At 39.9% G+C, this 24,960-nt stretch overlaps 1 protein-coding gene across 1 annotated transcript in view; it reads right to left on the bottom strand.

Moving 5' to 3' along the window:
* Window positions 1-24,960, bottom strand: part of atm (ATM serine/threonine kinase) — a 165,897-nt gene that overhangs the window by 29,917 nt on the left and 111,020 nt on the right. The window contains exons 43-51 of the mRNA XM_060826966.1: window positions 22,265-22,413; window positions 21,113-21,217; window positions 19,233-19,352; window positions 18,626-18,860; window positions 15,781-15,933; window positions 15,055-15,174; window positions 14,413-14,618; window positions 10,820-11,027; window positions 823-936 (exon numbers count right to left, since the gene is read on the bottom strand). Of these exons, the coding sequence (XP_060682949.1) occupies window positions 823-936; window positions 10,820-11,027; window positions 14,413-14,618; window positions 15,055-15,174; window positions 15,781-15,933; window positions 18,626-18,860; window positions 19,233-19,352; window positions 21,113-21,217; window positions 22,265-22,413 (1,410 nt within the window). The remainder of the gene's footprint in view (window positions 1-822; window positions 937-10,819; window positions 11,028-14,412; window positions 14,619-15,054; window positions 15,175-15,780; window positions 15,934-18,625; window positions 18,861-19,232; window positions 19,353-21,112; window positions 21,218-22,264; window positions 22,414-24,960) is intronic.

Genomic DNA, 24,960 nt, shown 5'->3' with positions numbered 1-24,960 from the left:
ATGTCTGATAAATAGCATGAGGTCATAGAATCAAGGGCTGCCCATAAGAGTGTCCATCATTGATTGGCTGTTTCACAGGATTGGATGCATAGAATATGGGAGGGAAGGCACAGTGACCATGTTTAATGTGATTACTATAACTCAAAATGTATAAAAGTGCTGTATCCCACTGGGAAAATCAGAGTCATTGACCTCTCTTCTGATCTGAACCAAAGACTAAGGGAGTAATTCAGCCCTCACATCAAGGCCAGATTCGGGAATGGTTTCCAGCCTCTCCCTGCATGATCTGGTTACTGCTTGAATAAACTGCCATGTGTCGGAATTCTGCTGCTTCTTGAGTCCTTGTCTCCGGTCAGGAGTTCACTCTTACAGGAATGTTATAATATTGGAACAGTTAATTAATGGTGGTTAATATATCTATAGTTAAACAGTTCAATAGCTATAGTTAAGTCAATTTTTATTCATTTAGTTTATTTTGTCTGTATTTTAATTGCAATGTATAAAGAAAGTGTGTTTGCTTAAAGTCGAGTAGTTTAACCAATTGAATTGGATCTGGAACACAACACCTAACTCTTAACTTTAAAATAAGAAAAAAATTAAGGTCCCGGCGACCTTCTTAATATATTTTGAAGGGGTTTGGACTGGTCCATAATACCAAGTTCTCACTGGAGAACAGTCCTGGTCAGGTTCATCGAAGATCTAACCATTTAGGATTCTGTTAAAAAATGTATCCATTTGATGGAGAGAATAATCTTTACAAAAAAATCTAACATTTTTCTACAACATAATTACAACATGTTACAGTCATTCAAAATAGAATACCTTGTTTAACACTTCATGAAACCTTTGCCCTCCTGGCATCTTTGTTCCCATTCGAGCAGCCAGCTGGTACATTAAAGGTAAAAACTTGTATGATGGAATCTTTTCTGCACCATCCTGTCAACAAAATTTCAAAAAAATTAAGAATTTTTTTAGCCCTTCTTGTACAAAGCACCCAAGTTTAGCCACAAATTAATGTTAATTTAGATTTGTTTGTAATTTGCTTACTTTCTTAAAACAACTTGTCAGGATTGGGGTGCAGGAGCCAAAACACTTTTTCTAGGATTTGGCTTGATACTTTCTTGAGGTCTATTTTTTGATTGTCCATTCTCACCAACTTCTTTATTTGGTTATGCAGTCATATAATAACATTAATTTCTAGATTTGTGAATTATTTTGGAAGGATTTTCTGCTTTTATAAATTTGTAAGATATAGAAGCAGAATTAGGCCATTATGCCCATTGAGTCTGCTCTACCATTCAATCATGGCTGACATGCTCCTCACCCCCATTTTCCTGCCTTCTCTACGTATCCCTTCAACCCATTATCAATTAAAAATCTGTTTAACTCCTCCTTAAATTTACTCACTGTCCCTGCATCCACCATACTATGGGGTCGTGGATTCCGCAGATTCACAACTTTTTGTAAGAAGTAGTTTTTCCTCAACTGTTTTAAATTTGCTACCCTTTATCCTAAGACAATGACTCTTTAGATTAGATTAGACTTACAGTGTGGAAACAGGCCCTTCGGCCCAACAAGTCTACACCGACCCGCCGAAGCGCAACCCACCCATACCCCTACATTTACCCCTTACCTAACACTATGGGCAATTTAGCTTGGCCAATTCACCTAACCCGCACATCTTTGTGACTGTGGGAGGAAACCGGAGCACCCGGAGGAAACCCACGCAGACACGGGGAGAACGTGCAAACTCCACACAGTCAGTCGCCTGAGTCGGGAATTGAACCCGGGTCTACAGGCGCTGTGAGGCAGCAGTGCTAAGCACTGTGCCACCGTGCCGCCCACTCATTGTCCTAGAATGCCCCACAAAAGGAAGCATTTGCTCCCATCTTTTTTATCCATACCTTTTACATTTGGAATACCTTAATATGATCTCCCCTCATTCTTCTAAATTCCAGAAAATATAGGTGTAAACTGTTCTATCTTTCTTCATTCAGCAAACACCTCATCTCTGGGATCAATCTCGTGAACCTCCTCTGAATTGCCTCCAATGCCACTATGTCTTTCCTCAAATATGGGGACCACAACTGTGCACAATACTCCAGGTGGAGTCTCATGAATACCTTGCATAGTTGCAACAATACTTTCTTACCTTTATATTCTATTCCTTCAGCTGTGAAAGCCAACACTCCATTTGCTAGTTTTCTGCGACTCATGAACAAATACACCTTGATCCCACGGCAGTGGAACATTCTGAAGTCTCTCCCCTTAAGAATAATAGGTCGCCTTCCCATTTTTTTGACCCAAATGCATGACCTCATACTTAACCACGTTAAAACTCTATCTGCCAAAGGTAGATGGAGTTTGATCTTGAAAGGTAAGGTAGTACAAATGCCAAAGACTGCAAATAAATCTCTCAAATTGTTTTCAAAATGAAAATTCTAAATATTTGGTACAAGGTAATTTATTGGGAATGAATTTCATGTGAATAACCCTTTTAATATTTAATTGCAAGCAATTAGCACTTTCAAGTTTCTTTTATTTTCATTTTGCCAATTTCAAATTTTCTTTCTCTTTAATACATCCGTTTGGAAACTGACTTCCAATGATTTTACTGTGTAGTAAAGAGAATACACAAAAAATAATTCTGTAACATCAAGCTAACCGTCAGATAACAAGAGGTTCAAAATGTATAAACTTTATATTTCATGTACATCCACACATCAAAGCTGGTCGCTTGGGTGAGGTATCAGTTTCCAGTACATGGGGCTGAATTTTTTTTTTATATAGGCAGTTAGAATATGGTAGGAGAAAGTGAGGACTGCAGGTGCTAGAGCTCAGGGTCGAGAGTGTGCTGTTGGAAAAGCACAGCAGGTCAAGCAGCATCCGAGTAGCAGGATAATCGATGTTTTGGGCATAAGCCTGATGAAAGGCTTATGCCCGAAATGTCAATTCTCCTGCTCCTCAGATGCTTTCTGACCTACTGTGCTTTTCCAGCACCACACTCTCGACTTAGAATATGGTGGCAAATGAATTTCATCATGCTCTGTCACTCATGGTTCTGCACAAATTTTCTCATGCAATCTCCAAGAATTATGCAACTAAGCTGTTGGGTAAACTTCTCAGGGAACTTGTGGCTGGAGGGCTAGTGGTGTTTGCCACTGGTGATTTCTTCTGGCTTACTCACCTCTGATGCCATATTTAACTTCCAACTCTTGCATCCACTTTCATACTCAAGCTATCCCTTTATCTCACTGCTGGTAAAAGTGACCCACAGCCAGACAAGAGATCCAAGCCTGTGATGTGGTGACAGTCATTAACCAATTTTTTTTGCAGGTACTAGCAACACCCAATGAACCTCTAAATAAGGCCAACATTGGAGACCCTCAGCTCCTCTTTCAGCTCAGAAGAGGAAATGTGTGAACCTTCAGAGAAAGCACTGGTAAAGGTGCTCACCTGCTCCTCCAGAAACTCAAAAAGATATTCTTTCTACAATAGATTTGGGAACACAATCTGGTGAGCACATCACTGACAGGGATCTGCAGCTGCTTGAGAAGGAAACACTCCAGGTCTCTGACACTTAGAGGACTGTCAGAGACCAGGCAACTGCTCCATTCCAGGCAGAAGATGGGCCTTGTCCTCGGCCAATAATGACAGTCAATCTACAGGAACATCAGAAAACTTTGTTCCAATTTACTGCATGCCTCTAACAAAGGATAGAGGAGTCAATCAATGTTCTCTGTACAATGCTGTCTCTGCCAAAGTGTACACCTAACTGTCTCCATGGTGAATTGGCAACCATTATGGATGCCAAGGACCAGCAGAATATTTAATGCTGCTTGGTATGCACACGGACTTGCACTCCATTCTCCATTGCTTTAACCATGGGTTCTCAGCCTCCATTCCAAGGTAATGGAGGACAAGGGAACTTCATCTCATTGCAGGCGCCCTTTCTTTCAGCAGGCAGCCCACTGGGAGAGACAGTGACAGATAAGCATTCTAGAAGCTGTTCCTTGGATTTCCCCTGAGATGCTTGACCTCTCCACCTGCCTGTAATCCTGCTTGGAATAAGTGGGTTGGTTCAAAGGAATAGCTAGACAGGCTGTATCTACAGGAGTTTAGAAGAGTCAGTAATGACTGAAATTAAACGTACAAGATCCTGAGGGCACTTCATCCAGTAGATATGGAAAGGGCATTTTCTCTTGTAGGAACAAAGGGTCATAGTTTAAAAATAAGGGGTAAAGCATTTAATGCAGAGAAAAGGAAACATCTCCCAACAGGTCAAGTGTCTTTGAAATTCCCTTCCTCAAAAGGCAGTGGATGCAGAATCTTAAGATATTCTTAAGGAGAAGGTAGACTGATTCTTGATTACCAAGAGTGTGAATGATTATCAGGGATAGGCAAGAGTGTAGAGATGAGGTTAAAATCAGATCAGTCATCATTCTATTGAATGGCAGAGCAGGCTCAAAAGGCTGAGTGGCCTACTCTTGTCCCTTGTTTGTATGTTCATATCCCAAAGTCTTTAGGAGTACAAGGAGGGTGAACTTGAATCTGGGTTGGATAATCTCAGCAGGTCTGGGCCCTTAGGCCCAAAGGTAGCAGGGAACAACAGTATAATTCTTCCAATTCAACAGGGCTAACCACATAGTAGATTCCTTTCACCCCAGCTATGGAAGTCAGGACTACAATGAAATGGAGTGGAAGTGGAGGATGAAGAAGACATACTGATTGGACATTGGTACCATGGGTGAAACTGTACTATAATTTTTCACTTCTGTAAATATATTTGCACTTGCGCTACTAAAATATCTACAATACAATTTTTCAGACATCCCAAGGATGATATAAGTTGTAACTGTCATGTATTAATTGTCTCTCACAAAACAATGGACCCTTTGACTGCAGACAGCAGCCAAGGTTTCGCTTGAATGTGGACAATACCATGGACAATAGAAGCTCTGCACAACGTGTGGGGTATGTGCTAGGGCCTGGCTTGCATGTCATTGTATTTTTACACCTACTTTAAGTGAGGGTACAGAATCAGTGATGATTTCACACATCTCTGGAGGGACAGCTTCTTTTCATGTATCAGCTTTTCAAGGAAGAGAACAATCATTCAAGACTTCGAGGTGTACAATATACAGGTCACATGTCCTCTCTCTCATATTACGAAGAAAAGCTCTGCCTTTTACTAGGTCAATGCTATCCCAAAGGATGCTGTTGCATTTCAAAGCAACTTAACAGCCTGCTGCACTCTGAAACATTGCAGTTTTAACAATGATGCAAGACTCAATAGGAGACCTCAGAATTCTTCTCAACCTGCTGGCTGTCATGAGGGACTTCACTACACAACACTCAGATATAATATACTGAGGGATGCCTTCAAAACTACCTAAACTTAGCTCCAAGTGACAGTAGTGGCCGGTCCCAATGCTGCTTTTTTCCTAATGGTCATGTTAGGTGTAGATACTTTAAAATCATACTAAAGATGAAGGATGTAGAAATAACGAGGTTCTCATGTATTTTGCACTAAGTGCGGATTGCTTGCCAAATCGTATAATAGTTTCAAATTAGCTAAATTCCAAACAAACATTCCCACTAATTTCTTTTGTGTTGTCCTCTGAAGTCCATGCATGGTAATAACTTCCGAAACTGGAAAAGTCAATGCTATGAATGGCATCAGCACATTGCTCTGTGCGTGGACCCTTGTAATGGCTGTGCACCTCCTTAGAGGGAACATTTATCCAAACTCAGCTCACTTATCCTGGCAGCAGTTTGCAATTTGGTTCTCTCTGGCTTCTCATGCTTTGCATTAGCTTCTTGGATGGTTCTTCTGGTCAACATCCTGATCCTCTGCTCAACTTCACACTTGAAAGATCGCTATCATTCTCGCACTTCCTTTGTGTTCAGGACATTCCCCCATTTTTGATTTTGGTTTTGAAGGGCATAGTATGCTACAGTGACGTACACACCCTTTCCAGTTATACCGAAAAGTCCTTCCAGAGAAATCCAGGCATCAAAATCTCACCTTAAGGAGCCTTGCAGCCTGTTTCACTGGTAGAAGTGTGAGCAGCCTTGTATGCTTGTTCTGCATCAGTAGGTGGTCTTCATAAAGGTACCAGGAGCCATGTTTGGAGATCCCTGGTCACCCAGCAGGCATCCCTGTATGGTCTGAGGATCTTGAAATGAGGCAGGAACCTGAGAGTTCCCCAGTATGTAAGAGTCATGGCAGCTCCAAAGCTATCTGCTGCAGATCTCAGAATCTGACATGAATTGTCACATGTAATTTGAACAATAATGGAGAGGAAGCCTTTTCTGTTGACAAGCACTGCAGCTTGGTGATAAGTTTCTTTCAAACCAAAATGGATATTGTCTATACTGTTCTGCACCTGGAGGAAGCCAGTGATGATGGGAAGCCCAGTGACCAAATGTTTCTTCGTTCTCATCGTCAAGGGGAAAAGCTATGAAGTGCTGTGCTCTTAAGAAAATGACATCAGTGACATTCAGGTTGGATTTATGGGTTGAGGATTGAAAGATGCCAGTTGGTCCTGAAATTAACCTCTGTCATAAAAATCCAAGGCAGCTATGAATATAACCGCATTGAAATAGGATGGGCACCTTGTCCTTCCGAATGCATTCTTCAGGAATATAAAGTTTAGCGATGATGGGATGGGACATTCTTGATCAACTCTTTCATTGTCTTTCTGACAACTGAAGAAAATGACAATGAAGCATATCGATGCAAGGTCTCATCATATGCCTCTATTCCTTGCTGCATCTTCACTTATTGCTTTTCCTTCTGGAGGAGATGCATCAGCTGCTAGAGGTTACTGTTCTTGCTGACAAAGTTCTAATGTCTCCGTGTATATTACATTTGGAGTGGCAGCAAGGGCACTGTGACTCTAGGATTGTGTTTTCTATTTGGCTCTGTAAATAGATGTTCTGTATGGAAAATAATTTTATTGAAGGAACTCCTGAGCTCCTACACCCATAACATTAAAGTCCAGGTGTTATGCCTTCACATAGTGTGGCATGGAGATTTCCGAAGGAGGTCATTATCATGCTTTCACAAGGAACTCTAGAGGTTATGTAACCATATCTAATGGTGTGTGGCACAACCAAAATTTTTCATGTTATAATGGGAGTAAAATGCTTTCACTAAGTCACCATAATAGACACAACCCCCAAAGTAAGTCCTCCTTCCACATCACAGCTCATGTCCTTACATTCTTAAATTTCAATTTGAGAATCTGGCTGCTCTGAAGCAAGATATGGAAGGTATTGCTACAGAATGTGGATACGAAATGGGAATCTCAGATTACACTTCTAAATTCCTTGTTCACATGTCACATGTTTAGCTGACATGACAAGAAGGCAATTAGTATACACAATGTAATGCTCTTGACTGATTGAGGCTGTAACGTTTAATATGCACTTCAGGATAGTAACTGATCTGTCGCTGACATAAAAACCAAAAGGCAGAAAAAGCTGGCATTGCTTATTCAATGAAGGCATGATTACTGCAAATGCCCTCAATAGGGTCTCAAAATTCAAAGATTTTACTCCACCTTGGAGAAAACAACTGTACTGTAGTCCACTCACTTTGCCTGTGGTGGCAGCATCTTATGATGTGATTATGCAATTGATAAATTCGACACATCAAGGTTTCAACTTTCTTAATGATCCAGTGAGGTCCAATGTAATTTGGAGGAACACCAACTTCTTTTTCACTTTGGAATTTTATAGTTCTTCAGGACTCAATCTTGAGTTCAATGTTAGACTATGACCACTTTCTTCTATCTTTCCCATTCTGCATAACTTGTTTGCATGGGTTTGCTCTCAGCAAATCTGACCTATTTCCTACAATTCACACTTATTCTGCATGTATGTCTAACCTCTCCCACCATTATCACTTTGTCTTTTGCTCTGGACACCCTCATCATCTGTTCCACTTAATTTATCAACTCCCCATTTGTAAATTGCATAAAAATTATCAACTTGCCATTCCCTTCAATTCTGAAGAAGTCATACTGATCTCGAAATATTTCCTTTGTTTCTCTTCCACAGCTGCTTCCAGACCTGCTGAGTTCCTCCAGCAGGAAAGTGGATGTGGAGCAGGCAAAAGAAGCCAAGCAGCCTACTCATTTCCCTATTTCTTATGGTCTTATGTTTCTTTCTGTTTTATTTCCAAGACTTGAGTTGTCTGCTTTACCCAGGACCCCAAGGATTGATCTGATCATTATTAATCAAATGTCCATTACTGAGCGGCCCTCCCTCCAGAGGGACATGGCAGGAACGCCTCAAATAATCACGGCCCATTCCCATGGACTGGTGTCCAAACAGCAGACCAATAATCTGCCTTTAGTCAGAAGTTAGGAGTTCTATGGCAAGTAGCCGACTTCCTGTTTCCTAAATGCCTATCCAAAATCAACAAGGCATAAGTCAAGAGCATGATGGAATACTCTCCACTTCCCTGGATAGGTTCAGAAGCATGATGCCATTGAAGTCAAGGCAGCCTGCTTGACAGGGCCCACATCCATGACCTTCAACATTTAGTCCCTCCACTAGTATCACAGTGTATATTATCTGGAAGAAGCATGATAATATCTCACCAAAACTCCTTCAGTAGCACCATCCAAGCCTACAACCTCTAACATCCAGAGGGACAAAAGCAGCAAATGCAGGAGGACACTGCAACCTGAAAGCTCTCCTCCATTACACACCATTCTGACTTGAAACATCTATGTCATTTCTTCACTGTTGTTGAGTCAGAATCCTGGAATACTCTTCTTCATAGCACTGTGTCCCTATATCAGAACCACAAAGTTCAAGAAGGCAGTTCACCATCACCTTTACAACAATAATTAGCATTGTCAATAAATGCCTACATTCCATGAATGAATAAAAAAAAATCCTGACTACTTATACTTGACCTGCAGACTGATCATGGCCCAATTGCTGGGCTGACAACAGACACAGATCCCTAGACCCTGGTAAGATCAACAGCCTGGACTGTAAACCCAACCCTCCAACCATAAGGGATGAACTCAGATTTCTCCAGTTTCCTCATTTCCCCTCCCCCCACCTTGTCTCAGTCCCAACCCTCGAACTCAGCACCACCTTCCTAACCTGCAATCGTCTTCCTGACCTCTCCGCCCCCACCCCCACTCCGACCTATCACCCTCACCTTAACCTCCTTTCACCTATCGCATTTCCAACGCCCCTCCCCCAAGTTTCTCCTCCCTACCTTTTATCTTAGCCTGCTTGGCACACTCTCCTCATTCCTGAAGAAGGACTAATGCCCGAAACGTCGATTCTCCTGCTCCTTGGATGCTGCCTGACCTGCTGCGCTTTTCCAGCAACACATTTTCAGCTCTGATCTCCAGCATCTGCAGTCCTCGCTTTCTCCTGGACTATAAATCAGACAAGCTTCCTGACTGACTGTTAGTGATCCCACTAAGGACTGATCCTCTTTCACACACTGACTACTTGAAGCACATGCAGTGTGTTTGCCATTGCAAACTGCTGGCACATGCTACAGATTAGATGCTGATGTACCATAGTGCAACACAGAAACATGTCCACCCCTTGCTTGACTGCTAGATTGACTGTTAATTGCTCCCGATATCACAGCCTACTTGCCTCTTCCTCTGTACTAAATGGCAATGCAAGCCACAGAAGGAAGACTGTAACTCAACATGAAAGACCGTGTACATTAAGAAAGCAATGCAAGCCATAGAGGTTGGCAGTCTGTAAGTCAGTGCTAATGTCAGAGTGTGAAAAGAAAGAAATGTGAAGTGGATAGGAGTTGATAGCTTCCAAACCAGTGAGTGGTAAGAAAGCAAACTAAGTTTAAGATATGTATGACCATAAAAATAACTGTGAATGCTGGAAATCAGAAACAAAAATAAATTGCTGGAAAAACTCAGCAGATCTGTCAGCATCTGTGGAGAGACATCAGAGTTACTGTTTAGGGTCCAGTGACCCTCTTTCAGAATGTGAAATCATGTCAGCATAAAATCATTCTGTATGAATGATTAACAGTCAATCTAGCAGTCAGACAAGGTGTGGACATGTCTCTGTATGTGCATCAAGTAATCATAAGATATACGTCTACCCTGTGTGCAAAGTGACCCGGCAAAAGCATGCAAGCCACAGAGGCCCATGAGTTCCAAATGTAATTGTTAAAGGCGTAAAATAGTGTTTGAATTAGTCTTAGAGCAAACATGATGATCTGGTAAAGCTGGTGGTTTCCCGGTGCCAACTTGCATGGACACAGGGTAGAGGAGGTTGGTTACCATGGAAAATGCAGGGATATCTGAAGAAGCAGCTGTATGATCAGCGAGCTGCAGCTGTCAGGTTCCCACTCTAAATTACCTGTTGTTAGGAACTATTTAGTTTCTTGGTGGAAAATATGAAAACTGGAGGGGGACATAAAGAAGACGACAGAACACAACACATTGAAAGAAGATAGCCATTATTCAAGGGCAAGTTTCTGAAGCCACCATTTAATACATGATGATAAAATCAGGAAGATTTTTCTCAATGTCAAGAATGTGATGGTTTCAATTCTCACCATAATTTGGCATCTTTTTCACCATGACTGTTGCAAACATGTAGAATCACATTTAAAGTAAGAAGTTTGGAGAGGTGCAGTGCACAAAAATGTCTGCAAACTATATTGGTTGGCTTAATTGGAACTTGATGGTGTGTAAATATGAAATGCAGAACAGAAAAGAATACATTTTGCCTATATATAAAAGTTAACAAGTTTTAAACAGTTTATCACCAGAAGCTCTGCATTTTTCTGAGACATTACCTTCATTTTGTTGTTTACTTCTGGAACATTTGAATTTTCAAGCCACAAAGAGCAAAGTCTAAAGATACGCATGTCATGCTCCTCTCCACTCTGCAAGCAATTGATGTAGTTCTCAACTGCTTTACACAGAAACTGCTTGCGATCCTCTTGCAACGCACACATTGCTTTTTCATCTATTTCACATTCTCTCTGTACTTTCACCACGTATCTAGTAAGCAGAAAATATTTAGAAAAAGTGTCAAAAATCAAATAAACAAAAGACAGTTTTACTCTCATTTTCTTTAATTTGAGCCAACTCAACCTCAATTATATTCAATGACCCAAGCTTCATAGCTCTCCCCGTCAAAGAATTCCAGATTGATAACCATCAAGAGAATAAAATTCTCCTCATACCTTAAAGCGGAGACCCATACAAACAAATGAATTAGGAGCATGAGTCGGCCACTCATACCCTTGAACTTACTCCACCATTCAATCAGACCATGACTGATCCAATTGTTCAACAATTCGACCTACTTCCAATAATCTTTTACCCACTTACTTAACAAGAAGCTACTTACATCTATCTTGAAAAAACTGCTTTCACTACCTTTTGAGGAAGAGAGTTCAACAAGAAAATACTTCTCCTTATCTCTCCCTTAAATGACAGAACTATTTTTAAACAGTGACCCATAGTTTGGATTCTCTCACACACGGAAACATTGTTTCTGTATCACTGTTTAGGTGTTTCAATCACAAAACCTCTTACTCTTCTAAACTTCAGCTGAGATAAGCCTAGTATATCCAATCTTTCCTCACAACACAACCGACACATTCCAAATATTAGGCTAGCAAACATTCTCTGAACTGCTTCCAATGCATTTATGTCCTTCCTTAAATAAAGGAGACCAATATTATTCTGAGTACTCCTGATGTAGTTTTATCAAAACCATTCGTAACTGAAGCATATCCTCCCAACTTTGGTGTTCACTTTTCCTTCTAATAAACAAAAACATTCCATGGGCTTTCCTAAGTACTTGCTGTGTTTCTATACAAATATTTTGTGATTCATGCGCTAGGACACCCAGATCTCTCTGCATCAGCTTACCATTGAAATAATAAACTTTATTTATCCTGGCATCTCATTTTTAAATATGTCTGTTGGCGTTACTTGCATGTCCGCAGGCACTCCTTATTGAATTGTGCTCAATACTCCATGCCTGCTTAATTATTGCTGCATCTGCAGGCTACATTTTGGTGATTCATGTATCAGGATATCAGCATTCTGTATTCTCTCCATTTAAACAATATTATTTCTCTATTCTTCCTACCAAAGTGGAGTTTCATATTTTCCACATTACATTTCAAAGGCTAAATTCTCCCTGAATCATTTAGTCTGACAAGACCCCTTCGCAGACTCACAAAAAGCTTTCCTACCTTTGTTGCATCTGCAAATTTGACTAAAATATACTTAACCCCCTTATCCAAGTTGAGAACAACCCATTTACCCTGACTGTTCTCGATTCGTGAGCCAATGCTCCATCTCTGCAAATATATTACCCCAACATGATGAGTTCTTATCTCAAAATATTTTATATGGCACCTTACTGAGTGCATTTTGAAAATCCAAATATACTACATCTACTGGTTTCCTTTAATCCACCATGCTTGTTAGATCCTCCAAGAACTCTGATAAAATTTGTCAAACATGTCATTAAAGCGTTGACTTTACTTGATTATATTATGACTTTAAAATGTCCCATCAATGATAGACGCTAGACCAACTGGCCTGTAGCTTCCAGCTCACTGTCTTCTTCCGTTCTTGAAAAGAGGAGTTACACATTAGCAGCTTTCTAAACGTCTGGGAGCTTTACAGAATTTTGGCAATTTTAGACGAGTATAAAAATGCATCCATTACATCTGTACCTAGCAAGTCTGTTGAGAGAGAAATAGAGCTTCGAATCTGATATAACTTTTCTACAATCCTGAAGAGGAATCATACCGGACTCAAAATGCTAACTTTGTTTCTCTACTGTGGTTCTGTTCGCCGAGCTGGGAATTTGTGTTGCAGATGTTTTGTCCCCTGTCTAGGTGACATCCTCAGTGCTTGGGAGCCTCCTGTGAAGCGCTTCTGTGATGTTTCCTCCGGCATGCATAGTGGTTTGTCTCTGCTGCTTCCGGTTGTCAGTTCCAGCTGTCCGCTGCAGTGGCTGGTATATTGGGTCCAAGTCGATGTGTTTGTTGATAGAATCTGTGGATGAGTGCTATGCCTGTAGGAATTTCCTGGCTGTTCTCTGTTGGCTTGTCCTATAATAGTAGTGTTGTCCCAGTCGAACTCATACTGCTTGTCATCTGCGTGTGTGGCTACTAAGGATAGCTGGTCATGTCGTTTCGTGGCTAATTGGTGTTCATGGATGCGGATCGTTAGCTGTCTTCCTGTTTGTCTTATGTAGTGTTTTGTGCAGTCCTACCAACGTAGTATACAAAATCCCATGCAAGGACTGCACAAAACACTACATAGGACAAACAGGAAGACAGCTAACGATCCATATCCATGAACACCAACTAGCCATGAAACGGCATGACCAGCTATCCTTAGTAGCCACACACGCGGATGACAAGCAACATAAATTCGACTGGGACAACACTACTATTATAGGACAAGCCAAACAGAAAACAGCCAGGAAATTCCTAGAGGCATGGCACTCATCCACAGATTCTATCAACAAACATATCGACCTGGACCCAATAGACCGGCCACTGCAGCGACAGCTGGAACTGACAACCGGAAGCGGCAGAAGCAAACCACTAGGAATGCTGGAGGAAACATTACAGAAGCCCTTCACAGGAGGCTCCCAAGCACTGAGGATGTCACCTAGACAGGGGACGAAATGTCTGCAACACAAATTCCCAGCTCGGCGAACAGAACCACAACAACGAGCACCCGAACTACAAATCTTCTCACAAACTTTGTTTCTCTGTCCATAAATGCTGCCAAACCTGCCAAGTCTCTCTGATTTTTTCTTTTTTATTATTTCAAATTTCCAGCATGAGTGTTTTGCTTTTATTTCTGTAGTCACTTGGTTTAAGACAGGCCATCAGATCCAGGGGGCTACCAGCATTTAGTCCCATTAGTTTTCTTAGTACTTTTCTTCAGGAATGTAGAATGTTTTAAATTCCTCCCTCTCTTTTGCCCATTGATTTCTGCTATTCTACTGTCAAGGTGGATAGAATATTTGTTTAAAATCTCTGCTATGTATCTGTTTCATGAGGGTTGTGAGTTTGGACATGATTATAAAAATAAAAAGGGGAAAGTTTTGGAGCAATTTGTAAACAAGACGAGAGCTTTAAAATCAAGATGTTACTGACAGGAAGGCAACATAAGTCAATGAGTACAGGAGTGATGGGGGAACAGACCTTACTGGGAGTTAAGATACTGGCAGAGTTTTCAAAGACTTCAACTTTCCAGAAGGTAGAATGTAGGAGACCAGCACAAACTAATGAAACAATGTAACTGTATTACAGCCCCATAAGTATATTAAGACTTTGAATGACTATGGAGGACTTCATTTTACATTAAATAAGATTTTTTGAGAAATGGTTTGCATATCTACCTGTTAGTTTGAAATTTGTGTTCTCTGATCAAGTGGATTTCCTCTTTGGCATTCTTGAGAAGGGCACGTTTGTTTTCAAACTCAGATGATTTCATATAATTATCAATACTCTGGTATTGTGCATCTGAGAAACGTGCCAGTGATAAAAATGCTTCCATCTTACCATTGTGAACTGTGTCCTTGTGTTGAATACTGAGAGCTACAGCCTGAAAAAACATAAATAACAATTTGGCACTGTAATACATGTTGTAAGCTGGAGATGTTAAAATAGTTGACCAGGCAACTCTGGTTTGTTTACTGAGAAAAGAGTTGTAGACATAAATGATAATGTTATTAAGTATCAAATGGGACAATTTCTTAGCAAAACCCCTTTGGGCAATTCTGGATTTTATTTAGTGTCCACGTTCTGCAATGAAGAATTAATGGTCATATTATAGGATGTCAATGTCAATTGATAGAACGCAGAAAAGTGAATGATGAAATACTTTGAAAACAAAAATAACTGCAATTAAAACTCTTGCTAGACATTACAATTGTTAGCCACTACAGTGGCCATTAATGGTTTCATCATTTTAGGGTAAAGACTGTTTCTCAAATGTGTCACCAATCATTGTTGATCATTACTCATTTCTTCATGCTCACCTTTTCTAAATATTTTTGCATGATGGTGCCAGGACTTTCTAAACATGTTTCTGCCAACCAGTTGCCACAGAGTCTCAAGCACTCAACATACAGTGGCATTAATGAATCATCGCTATTTACCTAAGAAGATAGACAGAGAAGAACAAGCTGACAGATGTTAAACAAAAAAAAGGACAAATAATTGACCACTGAACTGAAGAGTAAGGCAAGTATTATTTAACACAATATTCTTAGAAGTCTTTCATTTCTTACATAAACATTAAACACAAGTAATCTGCAAAATTAAAGAACACAAATGAATGATCCAAATTTTTGGAGTTCCTACTCAGTCCAGAGTGGCACTGATACAGGTCCAGTAACAGAACTGTATCCAGTTCTAAGCCAGAATTCGTTTGCAGAGGGCAATAAAGTTGTCTGTTTTTGTTTCTAAAGCTAATTTTCATTTGCAATACTGAAAGTTGGTGCTGAGACTAATTGTTGTATTAAAATGCTTATTGAAATACAACTTCCTCAGTACATTTAGTAAAATATCTTACAAATAACACCCATAAATACACACAGCCCTTCGTGAACACGAATTAACTGCATCGCTAATGCTTTGCATTTGCTTTGTAGTCACTGCAACCTGTTTAATCTTCATTCCCATTTCCCCTTACTTATACTAAATGTGAAACAAAGCTTTTGAGTCATATTTAATGCTTGGATAATGGAGATCCGTAAACATACCTCTAATTTGTCAATCATCTGCTTGAGAACATCAAGAGAAAGACTTTGTTCCTGTTTAGCCCAAAAGACCTGGGCCTCTTCTAATTGCCAGGTGGAAATGCCAAACCCAAATGGATTGTGTTGCTTGATCTGGAAGATGGCTTTCTCTGCCAACTATAATCAAATGGTACACTTTACATATACATATATGTGAACTGAAAATATTCAGAATAGCTGCTTTGGAAGGATGGAGGTGTGGTAAACAGTAAAGAAGGTTACCTCAGAGTACAATGAGATCTTGATCAGATGGACCAATGGGCTGAGGAGTGGCAGATGGAGCTTAATTTAGATAAATGTGAGGTGCTGCATTTAGAGCAGGTTTAAATTCTTAATGGTAAAGTCCTAGGGAGTGTTGCTGAACAAAGAGACCTTGGAGTGCAGATTCATAGTTCCCTGAAAATGGAACTGCAGATAGATAGTATAGTGAAGAAGGTGCTTTGCATGCTTTCCTTAATTGGTCAGAGCATTGAGTTTAGGAGTTGGGAGGTCATGTTGCGACTGTACAGGACACTGGTTAGGCCCCTTTTAGAGTACTGCGTGCAATTCTGGTCTCATGCCTATCAGAAGGATGTTGTGAAACTTGAAAGGGTTCAGAAAAGATTTACAAGGATGTTGCCAGGGTTGGAAGATTTGAGCTATAAGGAGAGGCTGAATAGGCTGGGGCTGTTTTCCCTGGAGCATTGGAGGGTGAGGATTGACCTTATAGAGGTTTATAAAATCAAGCATTACATGAATAGGATAAATAGACAAGGTCTTTTCCCTGGGGTGGGGGATTCCAGAACTAGAGGGCATAGGTTTAGGATGAATGGAGAAAGATATAAAAGGGACCTAAGGGGCAACATTTTCACCCAAAGGGTGGTGCATGTGTAGAATGAGCTGCCAGAGGAAGTGGTGGATGCAGGCACAATTACAACATTTAAAAGACATCTAGCTGAGTATATGACTAGGAATGGTTTAGGGGATTATGGGCCAAGTGCTGGCAAATGGGACTAGATTGGGTTAGGATGTCTGGTCGACACAGACGAGTTGGACTGAAGGATCTATTTCTGTGCTGTACATCTCCATGACTCTATGAGAGAGAATCTTGAGTACAAGAAAGGGAGAGATCAGTTGTCTTACCATATCACATTCCAAACAGAACAACTTACACAGTGTTTTCAACGTAATGAAACATCCCAAGGTGCTTCACAGGAGCATAACAAAACATGACCCCAAAGGTATATAAGGAGATAGTAGCTCAAATGACCACTGGTTTGGTCAAAGAGGTAGGTATTAAGATGGGTTTCAAAGAAGGCAAGCGAGATAGTAAGTGGAGTCATTTTGGGGTGGAGGATTGGGGAGAATTCCAGAGCTAGGGGGGCGAAACAACTGCAGGCGCAACCAGCAATGGAAACATTATGATTGGAAATGAACAAGAGGCCAGTATTGAAGGTGCACAGATATCTCAAAGAGTTGTCAGGTTAGAGGAGATAGGAAGGGAGAAGGCCATGGAGCAGTTTCAAAGCAAGGATGAGAAATTTAAAGTCATTGCTTGGCTGAGAGCCATTGCAGCTCAGCAACAAGAGAGATGACAGAAAAACAGGACTTGCTATAAGTAAGGACAGAGAGAGTGTTTTGGATGACCTTAAGTTTACGCAGGGTTCAATGTAGGAGATCACCTCGGTGTGCACTGGAAGAGCTGCACACACAAAAAATGAATTAGGAATAGGAGTAGGTATTTGATTCTTCAAGCCTGCTCCACCATACGGTAAGATCATGGGCATATCTGATTGTGACATCAACTTCAATTTCTCCCCTACCACAAACATCCATCAACCCTTGCCTAACTGTTTCAGTACAGCTACAACATTCACATCTATCAGACAATTTAAAAGGTGCATAGATAATGCCATGTACACTAAAAGCAAGACAAACCCAATACATCTAATTGCTGCCCCATCAGTCTACTCTCAATCATCAGTGAAGTGTCACGAACAGTGCTAACAAGCAGCATGTGCTTAGCAATAACCAGCACACATATGTTCAGTTTATGTTCCATGTGGGTTACCCAGTTCATTACAACCTTGGTTCAACATGGATAAAAGCAATGAATTCCAGAGTTGTGGTAAGAGTCATTGCCCTTGACATCAAAGAAGCATTTGATCCTTAAGACAGCATCTTCCAAACCCACAAATACTTCCATCTACAAGGACTAGGAAACAAATACAAGGGAACACCACCATCTGCAGGTTTCCCTCCAAGCCACTCCCCATCATAATTTGAAAATATTTTGCAATTCCTTCAGTTGTCACTGGCTAAAAATCCTGGAACTCCCTCCCACATTGCATTGCGAATTTACCTATACCAAATGGACTGCAGTGGTTCAATGCAGTTTGAACTCAGCTGTTTTTACTTGTGCCATTCTGATTCTGCTCTATCTCAATGCCCTAGCAGTTTGGAATTCTGGTTCTGCCCTCTCTCTCTCACACACTGCTACTTTTGAATGCTGATGATGCTCCCTCTTTCAGCTGGTTTTATATTATAGAGGTTACAAAAGCAAAGTTAAAGACTTTAGCAACAGGTGAGCAAAGTCGAGCAATGTTCCAAAGATGTGAGTAGTTAGGCTTGGAGATGGCGTGGGCCTGAGGTCTGTGATAAATAAAGCAATAGGAATGTAGTAATAAAGTACAACTTCCTGCAAACAAAACACATTGTAATTTTTAAAATTTAGCTAATGTATTCATGCTTGACGGGCTTTATATTTTCTGTGTACTACAGAAATATTACTTAATTTTCATAGCAAATAATTTTTATAAAGGTGCTGAACCTGGGAATTTCTTGCTGCACGTGCTAATTTTGCCATGTGAAGTAAATGCTCAGTCAGAGTACCCTTAATGAAATCCTTTCTTTGACCATCCATTTCCTTTTTGATAAGCATCTCCTGAATAACTGTCCTCATGGCTAAGATAGGCTCCTGGAAGGTAAAGTCACTGTCCTTGAGAAGCTGAAGTTGTTGCTCCCATTTTCTATGCATCTTACTTAATGAATCATCTGTTGCGGATCTGAAAATAACATAGTATTTTTTAGAAAACTGAAATTAAGTTTTGAATACTTATGAATACTCTTTAGCCAGATTACAGTAGACTTTGATCCTTTCTCTTACACATTTCCTCTGTATCACCCCTTCTTATTATCTGTGGTTCAATGTGCAATCTTACTACTATACCCAAGCATATATCTGAAATGAACTGTAAACATGAGTATTGGTGAGGCATTTAACTTGAGGAGGTTAAAATTTGACGTTGCCCTCATCTGACATCCATCCTTGTACATTTCCAGCAGTTTTACTTCATAAATTTGTTGAGGTACTTGAGAAACAAAAAATAAATGCAATTTAGTTCACTATAAATGCTGATAAAACTTCAGCTGGTTACCTGAGTAGCAGCTGTCCAACAGTTTCCAGTTCTCCAAGTATTTGCAATTTGCACAGAGTAGGGTACAGAGAATAAACTGACTCCAGGCTTCCTTTGCATAATTCTTCAACTTCTTTCACCCTTCAGGCATAATAGATTGTCAGTCAATGTCATTCTGATGTCCATGATGAACACAAATAAATATGGAATACATTATAGTGTAAAAGCAACATACTCCAAATTATGCAAATTTGAGTACTGCTGAATAAAAGAGACATTTTATTGCAGCTTTTCATCTTGTACTCATCAGAGGTCTTCAGAAACTAAAGTAGTCCATATCCAAAAGCAACAAGATATGTACAATATTCAGGCTTGAGCTGACAAATGGTACCACATTTGCACCACATAAATGCCAGGCAATGATCATACCAGTGAGAGACAATCGAACCATTATTAACATCAAAATCCTGGAACTCCCTCCCTAATGGCATTGTGGGTCTAACTATGTCAAACAGACTGCAGTGGTTCAACACAGCAGCTCATTGTACTCTTCTTAACAGCAACTGGGGAGTAGCTCACCTCCAGACTCATCAAAGCCAGTCCACCATCTACAAGGCACAAGTCTACAGTATGATGGAATACTTCCCATTTGCCTGGATGGGTGCAGTTTCAGCAACGCAAGCTTGACACCACCCAGGACAAAGTTGATTGGCACTATACCCACAAACAGCCACTCCTTCAATCACCAACGCTCAATAGCAGCAGCTTATACCATCTACAAGATGCACTACAGAAATTCACCCAAATCCTTCAACATCACCTTTCAAAGCCATGGCCACTTCCATCTAGTAGTGGAAGAGCAGCAGGTACATGGAAATACCACCTGGAAGTTCTTCTCCAAGCCAAACACTGTCCTGACTTAGAATTGTGTCATCACTCCTTCACTGTTGCCGGTTCAAAATTACGGAATTTCCTAACAGCAGCATGGGTCAACCTACAGCACATGGACTGCAACAGTTCAATAAGGCAGCTCACCTTCTCAAGGAAAACTAGAAAGAGACAATAAATGCTGACCCAGCCAGCAATGCTGACCCAACACATTTCATGAATTAATGAAAAAAAGGAACAATTCACAATAGAAACAAATGTAAAGGAAAAACAACATTTATACTTTATGAGAAGAGACTATACCCAACCTGGCAAAACATAGTGTCCAGCATAAGTTGGACAACAAATTTACGATTGTCAAACAGCTTGCAGTGCAGTGTCCTGGAAGCACATATATTAATAAACAGGGCTTCTGGGCAGAAAGAATTGCACGTGTTTCAACTCAACAAAAGAGACTACAACCATTTTCTGGTTTCTCAGGACAATGCCTTGACTGATCAGAGCCAACGTGCCTGGTTTAAAATTTAAAGAAAGTTTGGCTGTTAACTGTCAATCATAATCTAATGCCATGAAGCTTTCACCAGAGCAATGTTTTGACCAGAGTCCTATTGTCAACCAATCACCACTCTTCTCTCAGCAAGACTGATGTTCTGTGTTATCAAATGACTAGATGTTGGAAACCTGAAACAGGAAACAAAAATGCTGGAAACATCAGTAAAAAAGAAATATAAGACTAAGAGTTTAAAAGATTTGTCTGAACCACATTTAACATGAGAAAGAGAATAATGTTGAAGTAGATTTTGAACTAAATTTTGCTAGATCACAAAAGACTAGAATTGGGTTGGGATATCTGGTCAGCATGGACGGGTTGGACTGAAGGGTCTGTTTCCATGCTGTACATCTCTATGACTCTACGACAGATTCAATCATAATGAAAAGTAAAACTTACTTCTGGGATTTGTGATAGATGGATTAAGCTTATTAAAAGAATAATGAACAGTGACTGCAGTTACCTGGCAAACTTTAAAATCTCATGGAAGGCAGAAAATTCTTCATCTTTCAGAGATTGCAATGCATTATACACAGATTCATGATATCCAGGTCCTGAAGACTCATTTCTGGGAATGAGCAAGGCAATATAATTAGCCAAATAATTTAAAACAGAAGTACAAGAACAGCCAAATATCTGTACAACTCCATAACTACAAAGTGTAAATATAAAGTGTAAATATAAAGTGTACTAAAGTAACTACAAAGTGTACATCCCACTGCATGTTCCTCCAGGCTGCCTGGAAATAGATTTCCTGCAATTCTTCACCGTGCCGGTGGCACAGTGGTTAGCACTGCTGCCTCACAGCACCAGAGACCTGGGTTCAATTCCCGTCTCAGGCAACTGTCTGTGTGGAGTTTGCACATTCTCCCCGTGTCTGTGTGGGTTTCCTCCGGGTGCTCCGGTTTCCTCCCACAGTCCAAAGATGTGCGGGTCAGGTGAATTGGCCACTCTAAATTGCCCGCAGTGTTAGGTAAAGGGGTAAATGTAGGGGTATGGGTGGTTTGCGCTTCGGCGGGTTGGTGTGGACTTGTTGGGCCAAAGGGCCTGTTTCCATACTCTAAGCAATCTAATCTAAATTCAAGAGAAGTACATGGACGCAATAGAAGCAGATTTGTTTCTTAATGTCTTTTAAACTGACAAAGCATGAAAATCACCTTACCAAGAATGAGGTACTGTATATTGTTAAGGGATTAAAGTATTATTCAGAAGATAATGGACTCTGATTGTTAAATATTTTATTTCATCAAGGGCACAATATAATTACAAGAAATCACTGATGGTAATCTTTACTAAAAATGGGTTCACTAAAATGTTTCTGAAATTTTTACAGCACAGATGGAATTTTTTTTATTTCAGTGAGCTTGTGCCAGCTCTTTGCTGAACCCTATAACTATGCAAATTCTTCTTTCTTCTCGGTGCTTGTCCAAATCCTTTTGAAAGCACTGACTACATTTGCCTTCACTACTCTTTCAGGTATACCAGCTCAGATCTAGATTTCTGCCTCAAAAAGTTGTTTTAATACAACGACAACAAATAAACCCCAAAAGCTAAGATATTCACAGACAAATTGTGTGCAATTCAGTTTATTTGAAGGCAGACACTTTGCATTTACCTGCATGGGGGGACATGATCCCACTGCATGTTCCTCCAGGCTGCCTGGAAATAGATTTCCTGCAATTCTTCACACCATTCTGCATTTTCAGCTTCAAGTCCCTTTAGATATGTAGTGAGAACATGGCATAATCCAAAGTTCTGTAAAGCCTACATCAGCAAACACAAAACAATTATAGATTTTAACAAACTATTTGTGAGCACAAATGCAGACAGGACTTGTAAAGGATCCATTGTTGGTCCATTCCTGTGGTTTTTAATAATCAAAAGAATACTGAAAAAACATAACAGGTTAGTCAACAGTTGTAAAAGGAGTAAGGCTAAGCATATAAGGCATGCTCCTTTTTTCAGAACCAAAAAACTAAAATTAGGTTTTTATGGGATCCGTGAAAACAACAAAGTGAGGAAGTATTAATACATATGCTAATTACAGATTTTGAGTTAGTAGGACCAAAAAGCAGTGCTATTTGCAAGTGTGATAATGTCTGAACATTGAAGTTCTGAAAGCACAAACAGATTGATCAAAAAGTGAAGGATAAATGAAGAAAAAGATGAAATTAGATGCATTTCAAAAAAAGATAAATTTGTAGGTGATGTGGTTAAGGCTGTACTTACTGATAAATGTTAATTGTCCTGAAAAAGTGGTGAACCTTGAAGACCTACAGCTGCTATCATTGTAAAAACGTAACTTCCATCATTAATATATGTCTCTATGAGAATAGAGGGTGACATGAGATGATCTTGGAGATGATGCTGTTCTTATGTGGACTTTTGGGCTTCTTTGTAAAAATTCCAGAAAAGGGATTGTTCTATGCTTGGTGAGCTATTGACACATATAATGCAACCAAAGTAAACTAGTGGTCAGATGTATTTTGAGTCAAAGGTGCCTATCAAATGACTGCTCTACACTGGACAATGCTGACCTTCTCAAGCGTTGTTACTCTTTTAGTCGTCTAGATAAATGGTCAATATTCCTTTATCTTAGTTTGCAGATAAACTTTCATGAATCAGAACATTTATAACTTGTTAATTTCTGACCTGCTCTTTTAGTTCATTTGCCAATTCCAGTTGAGTTTCAGACAATGTCCAAAATGTTAATTTTAAAGAATATGGTAATGGTGATACCAAAGATGAGGTGGCCACCTCTTTTCATATCAGAGGTTTTCAATGCCTGTCATTAATATAATCTGCCATTTGTCAGCCCACAGCTAGGTGTTGTCCAAGTCCTTCTGTAAGCTAGAATTAGGGGCTTTATCAATGGAGGAATTGTGTATGGAGCTAAGCACTGTAGAATCATCCGTCAACAGCTTCATTTCTGACATTATGACAGATTTTGTAAAATCAAGGCACTATCCCAAGGAAAAGGAAAATCCTGCATATGCTGGATGTCGGAAATATAAACACAAAATGCTGGAAATACTCAATAAGACAAGCGATATCTAAGGAGGGAAATGGAATTAACATTTGAAGGCCTTGCACCATTCTTCCGATGCTTCCTAACACGGGTATTTCCAGATTATCTGTTTTTATTGCTCGAGGAAGTCTTGCAGCAATGTCTCAACATTTAAATAATGCCTGTCCCCTGAGAAGATTTTTTTCACACGTGTTAAGTATGGCTCCGGTTACTGGAGAGTTCCTTCACTGATACCAGTCTTTTATTTCTTTTGTACCACGGTCAATCGAATGTTGCCTTGATATCAAGGTCAACCGCTCACAGCTGGTATGGAAATCAGATCTTCATATCTGAATTAATTATGGTGCCCTTGATTATAAACACCCAATTTGCCATTTATGGTGCCCATTCTCTGCCTTTGCTTCTTTTAGTCCTTTCTCTAAGGATTCAACTTAAAAAGTTTTGATTTGTCAGGTGGGATGTGGTGAACTTAGTGCTTCCTTGACCTTGTTTGATTTGAAAGATAAAAGATATCTGAATTATCTGGTTTGCATTGAAGTGTCTCAGGATCACTGTGCTCCTCTCGTTCACCTTTTCTGTCTGCATGCTGATGATGGAATGTTGTCTAATGGACACAATGGAGAAATGACTGCACCAGCAGTATTTCTTTCCTAATGGTGCAATTGCTTTCCAAACTTGGCTATCTACCCTAAGACGCTAGTGGGGAGACATGGTTAAATGGTAACCCAGGTTGATAAAGAAATGTCCCAGCATATAGAGCAAATGAAAAAACACCAGACAAAATGGAAAACGTGTAGGGGAAGCATTGAAAATAAAGGATGAAACAAGTACATTACTGACAAAGAACTTTGGCAGTGAAAATGGAGTAGAATTAGTACAGTTGAAAATTCACAATAGCAAGAATAAGAAAATACTGGCGAGAATAATGTAAAGGAAAAGGCTGTGATGAACTTTAATCTTTGTATAGGTTAGACCAATGAAGTTGACAAAGTGGTTTGGGAGATGAGTTTGTAGAAACTTTTCTGAAGCAATATATCATGGACCTAAGTAGGGATAAAGTTAGTTTAGCATTGTACAACTGAGCAATTAATGTTTAACGGCAAAAACAAACCTTGAGGAATTGTGGTCACGATACAACTGAATTAAACATCAAATTTGAAAAGAATATTCTAAAGTGACAAACAGGAATCTTAAGCCTAAACAGATTAGGTTTACATTGATAAATTACATTGACATAACAGGACAGCTGGTAATAGCTGAATGGAAAAATAGACTTTAAGGAA

This window comes from Hemiscyllium ocellatum, chromosome 6, assembly GCF_020745735.1.
Source record: "Hemiscyllium ocellatum isolate sHemOce1 chromosome 6, sHemOce1.pat.X.cur, whole genome shotgun sequence".
NCBI lineage: Eukaryota > Metazoa > Chordata > Chondrichthyes > Orectolobiformes > Hemiscylliidae > Hemiscyllium > Hemiscyllium ocellatum.
Note: the sequence above shows the minus strand (reverse complement) of the source record. Positions and strands in the feature narration are given on the sequence as shown.